This window comes from Podarcis tiliguerta (assembly GCF_965153285.1).
Source record: "Podarcis tiliguerta genome assembly, chromosome: 1".
Taxonomy (NCBI): Eukaryota; Metazoa; Chordata; class Lepidosauria; order Squamata; family Lacertidae; genus Podarcis; species Podarcis tiliguerta.
In genome coordinates this window covers 68,624,833-68,638,631 of record NC_139534.1, presented here as the reverse complement: position 1 = coordinate 68,638,631, position 13,799 = coordinate 68,624,833, and the positions used below count along the sequence as shown (strand labels likewise).

General features: G+C 41.5%; 1 protein-coding gene across 8 annotated transcripts in view; it reads right to left on the bottom strand.

Moving 5' to 3' along the window:
* LOC310670078 (uncharacterized protein) overlaps window positions 1-13,799 on the bottom strand; it is a gene marked incomplete at its 5' end in the record, with an annotated part of 234,151 nt that overhangs the window by 120,216 nt on the left and 100,136 nt on the right. For 7 of the 8 annotated variants that reach the window (XR_014507511.1, XR_014507512.1, XR_014507513.1 and 4 more), the window contains one exon: window positions 9,067-9,163. Coding sequence is in view for 2 of the 8 variants with exons in the window: in XM_083424605.1 (XP_083280731.1) it covers window positions 9,114-9,163 (50 nt within the window). Of the gene's footprint in view, window positions 1-8,116; window positions 8,282-9,066; window positions 9,164-13,799 lie in introns of those variants that run through there. The other variant, XM_083424604.1, reaches the window with a different exon arrangement.

Genomic DNA, 13,799 nt, shown 5'->3' with positions numbered 1-13,799 from the left:
GTCCGTTCTTAACCTGAAACTGTTCTTACCCTGAGGCGCGCTTTCGCTAATGGGGCCTCCCGCTGCCGGTGCACGATTTCCGTTCTCATCCTGGGGCAAAGTTCGCAACCTGAGCTACTACTTCCGGGTTAGCAGAGTTTGTAACCTGAAGTGTTTGTAACCCAAAGCGTTTGTAACCCGAGGTACCACTGTAATTGGAGTTAGTGTTGAGATGCAGAATGAAAATGTAAACATAAGGATCCACAAAAGGGGGAGAGGGGTGTCAAAGGAGATACAATATCTGTATTTTGTTTCTTTTTTGTTGTTATGGTCTGTAAAATGCAAAAATAAAAAAAATAAAAAATACAAATAAAAGTGTGTCCGTATAGACAACTTTGACAAAGCCAAACTGACTGGGGGTGTGGGGATCAAACTTTTTTCTGCCCTCTTCAACAGGTATATTTGGCCTTGAAAAACTGAAAGAACCAACATCTGTATAGATTCTGAAAACCTGAAGTTCTATGAATTAGGGCTATGGACTGTAAAGCAGTTTTTTAAAATTCTTTTGACAGTGTTATGCTCTCAGATAAGGGCACATTTTGCACAACACTTATGAAGAATGAATTATCATGCCGTACTTTAAAAAACTGGAATGATGAGCAGATTAGCATGCCTTGCTGTATATTAAAATCCTTTTTTAATGCGCATTGTTATTTTTATTATTAATATTTAATCCAAACAGCAAACAAATACCCAAACAACCAAAAAATGTAGCATAAATAAAAGCAACACTGATAAAGTTTATTTTTAAACTTATTTTTGTAGCACATGACAAACTGTATCCAGTACTCAGTTAATTTATTTAGTAGCGATAGCAAATTATATTTATTTGGCCATAAGCAATAACAAACCTAAAATATAAAGACAAACAAAACAAAATTCAAAAACCATTCTTGCATAGTTACATATATAAATTCATTCAAACCACAGGGTGTAGCACGAGCCATGATTTTAAAAGCAGGACACAAGTTTTTGGAATATAGCCGTTTAGTCGTTATTGCAAGTTATCGTGTAAAGGTAAAGGGACCCCTGACTATTAGGTCCAGTCATGGCCGACTCTGGGGTTGCGGCGCTCATCTCACTTTATTGGCCAAGGGAGCCGGCGTACAGCTTCCAGGTCATGTGGCCAGCATGACTAAGCCGCTTCTAGCGAACAAGAGCAGCGCACAGAAACGCCGTTTACTTTCCCACCGGAGCGGTACCTATTTATCTACTTGCACTTTGACGTGCTTTCAAACTGCTAGGTTGGCAGGAGCAGGGACCGAGCAACGGGAGCTCACCCTGTCGCGGGGATTCGAACCGCTGACCTTCTGATCGGCAAGTCCTAGGCTCTGGGGTTTAACCCACAGCGCCACCCTTGTCCCTGAAGTTATCGTGTATCTGTGTGTTATTTCCTGGCAAATGGGGCAACTCATTCCCAAAGATATGAAATCTTAACAAGCCCAGCAAATCAGCTTGAGAGAGTGGTGGGGACAACTGCCAATCTAGGGCCACAGAGAGACCAGGGCTGTGTTGGTAAAGGACAGAGGTGACCCTATGGGGACAGGGTCTCCAAAGACAAACATGCAGGGGCACTCCCTTTCCTAGTCACTGCCCTGTCCACTTAACAATTAATACAGTTGTGAAAGGTCTTGATAAAAAAAATGTTAATTTTTAGTTAGGTTTTATGAATCAGAATTTGTTAAACAGTGTGATAATAATAATAATAATAATAATAATAATAATAATTTATTTGGATCCCGCCCATCTGGCTGGGTTTCCCCAACCACTCTGAGCAGCTTAAGATTAAAAATACATTAAAATGTCACACATTGAAAACTTCCCTAAAGAGGGCTGCCTTCAGATGTCTTCTAAATGTCAGATAGTTGTTTATCTCTTTGACATCTGATGGGAGGGCGTTCCACAGGCCGGGCACCAATGCCAAGAAGGCCCTCTGCCTGGTTCCCTGTAGCTTTGCTTCTTGCAGTGAGGGAACCACCAGAAAGCCCTTGGCGCTGGACCTCAGTGTCCGGGCAGAAAAAGTGGCGGTGTAACCCTTAGCCATGCATGCTGCTAATGTAACCTTCCTTTTTTCTGTTTATCTTATTTGGTGGGTTGTTGTGTATTTTATTATATTTATTATCCACCATTCTTCAAGCACGGAACCCAAGGCAGAATTATTTATGGTTCCTAGGCAGAAATGGGATGCACCCATCAAGGCACTGACAAGATCCAGACCTGGTTAGCCTCGCGTCAGCAACATGGCGGCTTCAGACCATATCTTGGTACTTTTCTCTGAGAAGGCAGAGTATTAGCCACAATGGTGGTGCTTCACAACACCACTGGTCCTGGCCCACACATGCACGCCAAGACAACTTGACACACATACATGTGATGGGTCTCTTCACTTGCACCCCCTCCACATAAACATCCAATGTTTGGAGAGGACAGCAGGACCATGCCTCTTGGCCCTGCCTTCAACAATGCACACACACCTATGCATGCTGGGGGTCTTGTGAGCACCCTTAACATGATACACCATTTATGCAGTACTTTGGTACTCACAACTAGGGGCCATGGACATTGACTACTATGAAAACCCAAATTAGAGTGAAGCTGTTAAAGTACATTGAGCAAATTTCCAATTTTCATTGCTGTTACATAGTGGCAGCTCCCTTCTGGCTTCTATTTCAATCTTTGGCCTCAAATTTAAGGTGTCAGAATTTTAGTATCTCATTTATTTTGTGAAAGATGTAGTAAACTTTACTATGGTGACCTTTTCTATGTTCCTTAATTTTTGAACTTCCTCCTCCTCCTGTTTGCAGTCTCATATATCTTGCATGAGCAAGAGACATTTGGAAGAACTACTCAATCAAAATATGTCACATCACATAATCTAACATCTACTTCTTAAAACTTTATAGATTTTTACTGAATTTGCAAAGCAGTTAACATTTTCTTGGATAGTTCATGAAGAATCTTACAGCAGGGATAGTGTGAGGTGCTGGTTTTTTGTATATATTCTTTGCCATTGCATTCCATGAAGCTATGAGCCCTCTATAAGAAGGTACCATCAGTAGAGGACGACTCACAAACCCCTTGGTCCCAGGTCAACCCATTATAGCCCATACCCCTATTTGCCTGAAGGTGCAGCAAGTTTCCAAGGTTCAGAGAATCTAAGCTAAACTCAGTCGGCTGTAAGGTAAAAAGCGGTCAAGAAAGACTACAGAGCTATACATACACACCCATCTCACAGGTGCACTGAATACATAATGGGAGACAGCAGCACACCCACTGGTCAATGTCCCTGCTGGCCAGGCTCCTTCAGAAGCCATACATTTGAGAAAGGGCCTAAGTCTGTAGGCTTAACTGCAATAGAAAAGGCTAAACTGTGAATCACTAGATTTTCTTGGACTCCCAAATTCCATCAGCCCCAGCCAGCATGGCCAGTGGCCAGGGATTATGGGAGTTGTAGCCCCACATTTGGTAGGCCACACGTTAGCCACTCCTACAGCAGAAAAACACCCACTACTTAACTGAGAGTGTGATTATATTTTCTGGATATACTGTACAGTGGTACCTCTGGTTACCACTTCAGGTTACATATGCTTCAGGTTACACACTCCGCTAACCCAGAAATAGTGCTTCAGGTTAAGAACTTTGCTTCAGGATAAGAACAGTAATCGGGCTCCAGCAGCACGACAGCAGCAGGAGGCCCCATTAGCTAAAGTGGTGCTTCAGGTTAAGAACAGTTTCATGTTAAGAACGGACCTCCGGAACGAATTAAGTACCATACTTAACCTGAGATACCACTGTACATTGATATTCCAGCTTTTTTGTGGACTGAGCTTCCTATAGAGATCAGGCAAGCAGCAGTTTGTTTTTAAAGACTGTTAAAGACCTTGGGAGGAATTCAGTGTCACACCATGTCAGTCGTTTCATCAAGACAAGCATTTCAACTAGCCAGATGAAACAATTCGAGCACTCCTCCCACTGTGTGTGGATCTGGAGAGTCTTTTGATCCTCCCCAGCGAATTTGGGGGGGGGTGGAGGGAAGTCCCATTACACAAATGGATCCCCTTGCATGGGCTTCTACTGATGGGACTCACTAGCTGAATCCTGCCCCTTTTTCTTTGCCATCATGTTTCATGAGTGTTGATGTCAGGGGTCCAGGTTCCCAGCTTGATAACACAGTAAGCGTAGTTAATTAAAAAGGATTATTTATTGTCAAAACAGATAGCTCCAGAGGGCTCTAACACAGCCTCAGACATCATCAATGAAGATGACCCTTCTGAAGATCCCTTCCGGTTTCTACAGAAGATGGAGAACTTTCGCGTCTTACATCTCTTGCTTTATTTCCGGTCTAACAGCCCTCCCCTTAGCCAACTCTGAGGAGGGATTGGATCAGCTCCCCCCTCCTCCCTTTCTGACAAACTACTTACTTCCATCTCTGTCCTCGCCTGTTTGAACTTCTCAAGAGCTTTGGCTGGGTTCCAGCCCACTCTCAGCCATTCCCTTATCACCCAGCATTCCAAGGGGCGGGGGAGTTGGCACTAGCTGCTGTTCACCCTGCATGAAAATTAACTTTCTCTGTTCCTGGCTGCTTTCTTCCGTTGGCTGCAAGCCTTCACTCGGAGCTGGCTGCAAACCTTCACTGGGAGCTGGCTCATTCCTGACAGCTGATACTGAGGTGTGTGCCTGCTTTTTGTTCTGGCTGCTGTAGCTGCTGAAATGATATTACTGTCTGCATATTTTAGCTGTTGTTATTTATTGATTTTGATGGTTTTATGTATATTGTGAACTGCTTTGAGATGTATCAACATATAAATCAAAATCAGTATATAACTTAATTTTTAAGATAGATCAATAAATAAAAAGAATAGATAATATAGATAAAAAGAACCTGAATCATCTGTCCTGGGAAATGTTGTCTGTTATATTTCATGTCAAAATATGAGTGTACTAAACTTTAATTTAGGCACTGCCTAAGTTTTAGAAACAGTTTAGCAAACTTCCAGCAATTCAGAACAAGGGTAGGGATTTTACTCCTATATTTTGGTTTCTTTTCCAAACTGCTATTCGTCAATGCCTTTATCTCATAGTGTTTAACAATAAAAGTGACAGATTTGGTGTATAAATGTTTTGAAGTGGAATAGGTTTACAAGCTCCATGTATCAGGCCCTTGAATAATTTTAATAATCTGAAAAATGGATGAGGATCATAGATCTGTGCTTAGTATCTACCCTCCCAAGCAATCCTCTAAAGATTATTCCTGTTTGTGCAGGGAGAGATTTGTCCCTAAACTAAAGGTGGTATCATTTCTGGATGCGTGACACACAGCACAACAAAGCCTGAAGTGAAGGTTAAGAAGCCCACATCGATTTTTTCCAAAAGAGGCCTGTCTTCCCTATTGAGAAGCAACGGCCATTAACAAGAGAGTATAACTCTCTTCCCTTATCTATATTTCATGGCATTGTAAATCTGCAGCGTGTGAGGAGAATAGAGAGCCAAATGTGAGCTTCCTCTTCTTTTCTGAAACTGGTTTTCATAGCATCTACCGAGCAATTGTTCAATTTCTTCCATTCTTTCTTTCTGTGGTACACAACATTCCCAATTTCTACCTTTAAAACTGCATTTCAGACAGGCATTCTTCAGGTCTTCTTTTGCCATTCTAATTCCCCAGAAGATTCCCCATGTGCCTTCACAAGATGCCCATGTCAGACTAAAAGGGTGGTTTAGTCATGTATACTATGAACTTCTTTGTTTCACTTCAATAAACTGCATTGACTGACAAATGAGTGTGTTCCTTATTCTGTATTGAAATGGTCCAGTAACCCAGTATGGGGGGGGGGGGTTGCTTTACAATTGACATCTTGCTTGGCTTATTTTTTATCATTTTGGAGAAGAGCAAGTCCATAAAGTGAATGTGTCCCACAAGATGACAAGAGGGATCCAGCTCCAGTTGCAATGGGATGAACCCTGTACTATTTTTCTAGAAAAAGAGGTGCCAGAACTCACCATGAACTCCACCCTTGTTTTCTTATAATGGCAATGGCAGCCACCTGAGAGGTGTAGGAACTGAGTTCTGACAAGTTTCGGCTGGAAAAAAAGCCCTGGATGAACCTCTGCAGTCTTCCAAGATACCTAGGCTAGATCTACACAGCTAATAAAAACGGTCTGAAAATGCTGCATTAAAAACCGTTGTAAAGCTCACAAGAGCGTCATCTGGTGTTACAGTATTATATCACATTTATAACGTTGTAATTTGATTAATGTAGCTGAGTCCCTAGATTCTGCAAGAAGACAGAGAACTCTAAAGCACCTTTTTCTCATTGTCATAAGGAAATTCTAATGGCAATGTCACCAATTAATGCAACAGTGCTATGGAATAGAGTAAATCAGTAGGAGATCACATTACAGACCATTGGTTGGTTTTGGCCATTGCTTTGCTGTGTAACTTACTACTTAGTTATTTGATGCCATTCATGTCCATGGCACTTTATGAAAGGCTGAGAAGACAGGTATCTACCCGGGGATGAGGGTACCACACTACAAACTGAGAGGCACTTGGGCTGATCTGATCTGAATAACAAATTTAGGGTTGGATTAATGCTAAGAATGCTGTATACTCTACCTATTGCAATGATTAAAACACATTTGTGCAAACACTGGCCTTCACTATGCTCCTATCCTAGGCAGCTTTGAGAATATCAAAATCCTAAAAAATATCTAAAGGGCTGTAACATGGAGGATGGAGCAAGTTCCTTTTTTCCTGTTCCGGAGGCTAGGACCCAAACCAATGGATTCAAGAAAGGAGATTCCAATTAAACTTTCTGACAGTAATAGCTGTCCAGTAGCGGAACCACCACTTCCTCAGGAGGTGGTGGCCTCTTTTTAAGCCAAGGTTGGATGGTAATCTGTCATGTATGATCTAGCTGAGATTCCTTCATTTCATGGGGTTAGGCTATATGACCCACATGGTCCTTTCCAGCTCTGTGATTCATCATATGGCAAGTGGTTAACTGAACTGGCCATGATCTAGGCCAGAAGAAGAAGAAGAAGACTTGTTTCTCATGTTCCTTTAATAGATGCATAGCATTAATGCCAATGATGCTTTCCTCCCGATTATAGCATAACAAATCTTCCAAATGCCTAGCTACCAAGTTGCTATTATGCCCCAGATTTATGAGATGAATGGATACAGGTTGGGATTAAGAACAGCTGGTAAACATTAACATTCAGAATCACCATGAACAGTAATATTCAGAACTGTATGAATTTCAATGTCCGTACATAAGCTTCTGCAGAACTATGTGAGGACATGCAGAGGATAGATAAGAGATATGAAATGCTAGAATATGACATCTTCCATGTACTTTAATTTAGTTCCAAGGAAGGCATAATGTTACAGATGCATAGAAATTTGCAAAACAGGACAAAAAAAAACCCCAACCAACCAAATAAAGGTTTTTTTCCTTTATTTTTTACTGCAAAAAAATCTAAGTGAATCGCTCAAGGTGATTCACAGATGGTAAAAGCACTCCAATAAAAGAGAATTAAAAACCTATACGACGGTAACGGAAAGCAGCAGTACAATCTCATTCAGGAGAAGAGAGTAACTAAAAGCCAAGGCCCCAGCAATAAAGCATGGGAGGGGGAAATCAAATAAAAGGTTACAAGGTGCAAAATTTAGACTAAAAGCTAAAGCAAAGCTGCGCTGGGAAGGGGAAGGTTTTCACAATATAAACTGTAAAGTGAACTTTCTTGGTAAGGATAACGAACAGCTGTGTTACCAGTCTAGGGATGGGAGTGAAATACATTTCCGTTTGCAGTTAAAGGGGGATGTACTTTCCAAAACAACACCTGAACTGAAACACAGCCATTCTTTGAAATTTTACAATGCAGTTCTCAGTTCTGTAGGCAAGTAATGTATACAAACACGCATATACTAAAGTTGCATAAAATTTGACCAAGTCTCCCATAATGCTGTCTTTAATACGATGCTATGATGTGGGCTGGACAATACTACTGTTGGGTGTATCAACAGCTGATTGAACAACTGTACCAAACGATGGTTCATTAATTGTTCTGTGTCAAACTAGAGCGGGGTGTCACAGGGCTCTGTTCTACATCCTGCGCTGTTCAACATTTTCATATATGACTTCTCATATCCAGGGAAGGGGTGTGAGCTTGCAGACCCAGAAAATGGATCATAGGATCATGCTGCATAACTCAATGAAAATGTCAACCCAGTGTGTGGCTGCTGTGAAAAAAAGAAGTGAATTTCACGTGAGCAGCAGTTATTAAGAATTGGATTGACTGGGAAACTGCCAATATGGTTGTGCCTTTCTACAAATCTATGGTGCAACCGCACAGGGAATACCGTGTACAGTTCTGGATTGTAATGGTTGGAAAAGGTGCGACAAAAGAGCAGCCAAAATGAGTGTGGGGCTACAGCAACTCCTTCACGAGGAACGGTCACGCCATCTGGGGTTTTTTTAATTTAGAGAAAAGGTGACAAAACTTTATAGCATTTTGTCTGGTATAGAGAAAGGGATTAGAAACAGGTTTTTATCCCTCTCTGATACCAGAATCCAGAGTTATTCCATATAGCTCTGAGAAAGATAAAAGTGTGTCCTCCTTGGTAACAGTGTATGATTGAATTATGGAATTCACTATCACAATATGTGGTGATAGCTACCAACCTGGACATCTTTAAAAATGAGTTAGATAAATAAAGGCTATCAGTGGCAACTTGTCAAGATGGCTCTGTGCTATCCCCATGAAAAGAGGCAGCATGCTTCTGGGTACCAGTTGCTGAAGAAACAAACTTGGGAGTGGGCTATTACTTCCTGCTTCTGGGCTTTCCATGGACCTTTGTTTGGCCATTAGTCTACCAGGATGCTGGAATAGATAGGTCTTTGATATGTTCCAGCAGGGGTCTTCTAAGGTTCTTAACTCCTGCTTCAGCTGCATATTCGAAGATACTACAAGCTGCATGCTGGCAACCATACTCCATAGCAATCTGAAGGATGAAAACATCCTTACCTTTTAGGCAGCAGTATTCTCATCACCGGTGATCTAAGATTCCTAGTTCAACAATTCATCAGAAATGGATATCCTTTTGAAAGCGAGCAGAGGAGACCTAAAGAATCAATGGATGCTATAGTTAGCAGCATCTTAGAGAATACTAAGAACTTGCAAGGACATAGGAAAGCCATTTTACAGTGCATTCCCAGCTCAAGTTCCCATCTCTGCAGCAATTGTATGAATGGGAGACTAGATGCAAAGTAAGACCAGTAGAACACTGGAGCTAGACAATGTATGGTGCATACACACCATAAATTTAAAGCACTTCCAAAGTACATCCTATCCTGAGAATCCTGTGAGCCATAGTTTGTTAAAGGTACTTGGAACTGTAGTTCAGTGAGGGGTAAACTACAGGTAAGAGGATTCTGGAGAAGGTACTTTGAAGGTCTGGAATGTTTACAGCCTAATACTGTGCTCCTCCCATTCCATGGGGAAAGGTTTCTAATCTAGCCATCATCCTGACAGATACTCTAAGTGCAAAGGGGTGTGGCACTGTGTAGAGCATCTGCATCAGGAAGGGGGGACATTCAAGGAAGGCCTGTACCAAGTGACTTTGAATGTATAAGGTAAAGGGACCCCTGACCATTAGGTCCAGTCGTGACCGACTCTGGGGTTGCAGCGCTCATTTCGCTTTATTGGCCGAGGAAGCCGGCGTACAGTTTCCGGGTCATGTGGCCAGCATGACTAAGCCGCTTCTGGCGAACCAGAGCAGCGTTTACCTTCCTGCCAGAGCTGTACCTATTTATCTACTTGCACTTTGACATGCTTTCGAACTGCTAGGTTGGCAGGAGCAGGGACCAAGGAATGGGAGCTCACCCCGTCGCAGGGATTCGAACCGCCGACTTTCTGATCAGCAACTGAACGAAAGCTGCTCTTGAGTGATTCCTCTTTATTTCAAAGGGGTTTGTGCGCAACATTTCCTAGATGCGTTCTTCAGCTGGTTTCCAAAGTTCTCTTTTCTGTCAACATGCATTGGAAGAAGGTTTTGCTCGCTCAAGCTGGTCCCTTCCTCTCTCTGGGGCTATTAAAGCTTTGCCAGTGGCCATGAGCGAGACCACGGAGTCATTTGGAATGATTGTGAGTGAATACCCAGTTGGCAATTATGCCTAATGCATCTCCTTTTCTGTAGTTCATAGCAGAAAAATCTCTCAAATAAAAAAATTCTTATGCAGGCAAGGTGCGAAAAGCACGAGGCTTAATAAAGTAGATGAAACATTTATGAAGGAAGAAAATTCCCTCATGCCGGCCCAAGGAACGTTTCTCTTTGCATATGGGGCGTGATGAATATATTTCATTTCCAAAATAAGAAAATTACTATTAATTGAGCAAGCATTACTGTAAAAGAGATGTGAATTATGAGAGCAAATTGTCAAAATGCAAGAAGCTCATAGGGGCTCTCTTACTGAAAAGCAAAAGCCCTTTTGAAACAAACTCAGGAAGAAACCTGTCCTTCCATATGAAAATCCACAGAGGTTCTGGCTCACTGTCTCTTCTCCAGCAGCTTTCCAGCACTCAGTCCTAGGCATGTCTATCCAGCAGGGCCATTAAGATCAATGGGGCATGCGCCCGAAGAAGTGTGCACAGTCTGTGCCCCGCTCCCAGTGTTGCTGAACCTTGGCTGCCATCCCCTCTGAGCTATAGTCAAAGTCCATTGACATCTGGAAAGGCACAAGGTATTCAGCAGGGGTGCACAGGACTGCAACTTTAGGAAGCAATCCAAAATCCTCTATCACCAGACTGGCAGGGCTTGGTGAATTGCAAAACCACCAATAAATCCACAGCTCTTTCACACACAGCAGGCAGGAAGGAAGGGGAGCGGAGGCAGATCACTGCACCCAAACCCTTCAAATGTCCCTATTTTCCAAGGACGGTCCTGGATCGACAGAAGCCATCCCAGTTTCTGATTTGATCCCAGAATGTCCCACTTTTCCTTAGGACATCCCTATTTCATCGGAGGGTATGCAGTTATGCAACTCCCAAGACAAGGGGATAAGTAACTATACAACCTTTAGAACACATCTGTAAACAGACCTGTATAGCGAAGTTTTTTTAAAATGTAATGTTTTATTATGTTTTTATATACGTTGGAAGCCACCCAGAGAGGCTGGAGCAACACAGTCAATTGGTGTTGTATACATATTATTATTATTATTATTATTATTATTATTATTATTATTTAAGACATCTCTAATTCCATTGGAGAAATAAGGGAAGGTATGCTACACCAGCCTAAAGCATGTGATAGCACAATTTTCCATTGTACATTGTTGTGAGTTTGGGTGGAGGGGCTGTATGCCTGAGTGCCTTCTAATTCCTGGATCCAACAAGGATTCAATTGCTGGAATAGCCAGGCAAGTTCTTGGTAATGGCCTACGTATGGATCCTTAAGGTAACAAAGGAAGTGGCTCTATGCCAGAGGGCCAGTGGTTGGGCCCCACTCCTTCAAGGGTCTGGTAGATAGAAAGACAAAAACCAGAGTTGCAGTGTGTGCGCTAGAAGCTAGAAGCGAGCTGGGCAGCTGAGAGACAGAGCCATGCTTGATTTCTGCTGGAATCCAAGGCTGCAGCTATTGGAGAAGTAAAACCGCCCTAAGGTGTTGATGCTGTGAGCCCCTCCATTGTTGGCTCAGGTTGTATATATGAGCAAATAAATAATATCTCATAAAGACACCACAGTCTCCACTGTCCCTCATTCTGAGGAAATAAAACCCTGCCTGGAACCTCTGGAATCAGATGTGCCACCTTGCCCCTGCGACAGCTGGTACCCAGGGCATGTGTGCATGTGTGATGTCAGCACACCCATGAGGATACATCGTGGGGGCAGGCCGCCAAGGGAAATTGGGGGGGCAGCCCCTTCATTTAGAAATTTGTGGGTGCTAGGGCACCCAGGGCCCTGCACAGTTGACACCTATGCCTGGAATCTCTCAGTCAGAGACAGGAGTCGTATGTTACAATATATTAAGGTTATAAGTCCAGTTTAACCCAACAGGACACGCTTCAGAATCATAGATCCTAAAATGAATACAAAATCCTTCTCATAGCCACCATCACTTTGGAGTTTAGAAATTTTCATTATTTGATTGTACCCAACCAAAGGTAATTACTGATAATACTTCCTCATTTCTTTAGCAACTTTCTGCATTCAAAATGATTTATAACTCTCTTCTCATTTATGCCCGTGAAATTGATGATTAAAGTAAAATGGCTAATGAAATTCAGAGTGACAATTTTGCCATGAACAACATTGCACAGAAGCAGTGTTTACATAGTGCTAACCCATGGTATTTACTGATTATAGATTCATGGCTCTGTAAACATGTGTCACACCCTTATGAATTAACAGAGTTCACTGAACTTTGTAGGACATGATAATGCATAATGATTTGGCCTTTGTCCTACCCACCATTAGTTATTCTGCTAATGTATATATTAAAATTAAACTAATTCTGAAGTAAATATACCATTAAACTAAAGCAATTAAGGTGATTCTAGTCAACCTTCTGCACTTTCTCATTAAAAAAAATAAAATCGTATCACCAAATTTATAAGCGTGTTATTTCGACTCAGACATGAAAGCAATTTGTGGTTTTCCTAACTGTTCCCATCCATGAATCTTTTTTAATACAAATCTGACTCAGAACCTACCAGCATTGAATAGAAAAAGCTGTATAAGTATACTCTAACTGTGTATAACACAAACTTTAAAACACCACAGCATTGAATCCAAATGGCTAGCTGTCAGTTCAGATGCTAGGGAAATCTTATATTGCTGGAATGGTCTAAAAGCAAAACACTTCACCAATACAACCTACACTGACGTGAAAAATGCAGAATCCATTCAGACAACTGTTTTTTGTTTTTTTTCAGGCACCACATATTTGCCAAAATACTGTAAGTATTAAGGTGGGGGTTTTTTATGAAAAATGAAGAAGTAATCAGAACATAATTGCACAGCCTATTTCATTGTATTGTTTTGTTAATGTATTTAAATATATGTATTCTGGGTAGACTATTGGACTTTGGAAATCTAGGTTCAAAATTTAAATTCACCTATGGAGCTCAGTGGAAAACAATATGAATCTCACTGAATTTCCTAGAAAAATGGCACGCAAATATGGTAAATCAAGGATCCAAGAAGATGGAGAGAAGTGTTCACGGCAAGGTAAGCATTTATTAAAATGACTTTACTGTAAACAAGTTTGCCTGAACAAGTTTAGCTTGCAGAGAGCTCTAGAAAAACAAGGAGTGGGCTGCTAAACATTACAGAAGGATGTTTTAAGCAAGATACAGTTATCTATATTATTATATATTTTACAATGATGCTATAAGAGATTAGGCATATGCCACAAGCAATCTTATCTTTTTTCCCCTGAGGGAAAAAATATCATAAAAGCATCTTGATAAGCTGTGTGTCCATCAGAGGAAACAAATATACAACTATTATTTTCTAGCTTATGCTTTCATAATTAGTGGTAGTTATATTAAATCAAGAAGGAAAGAAACAATCTCATACTACTTTGTCTCTGACATGGCATGGGCTTGTCTTCCTTTGCAGGAAGACTCCTCAAAACTCTGAAGTAAGTTAGGAGACAAGTTCAGACAAGCAGACAGGCATGGAATAATCCTGAACTTGTAACTCTGTAGCTACATTAGAGAGAGACTTAGGGCTGTTTCAAACAATTACATAAAATC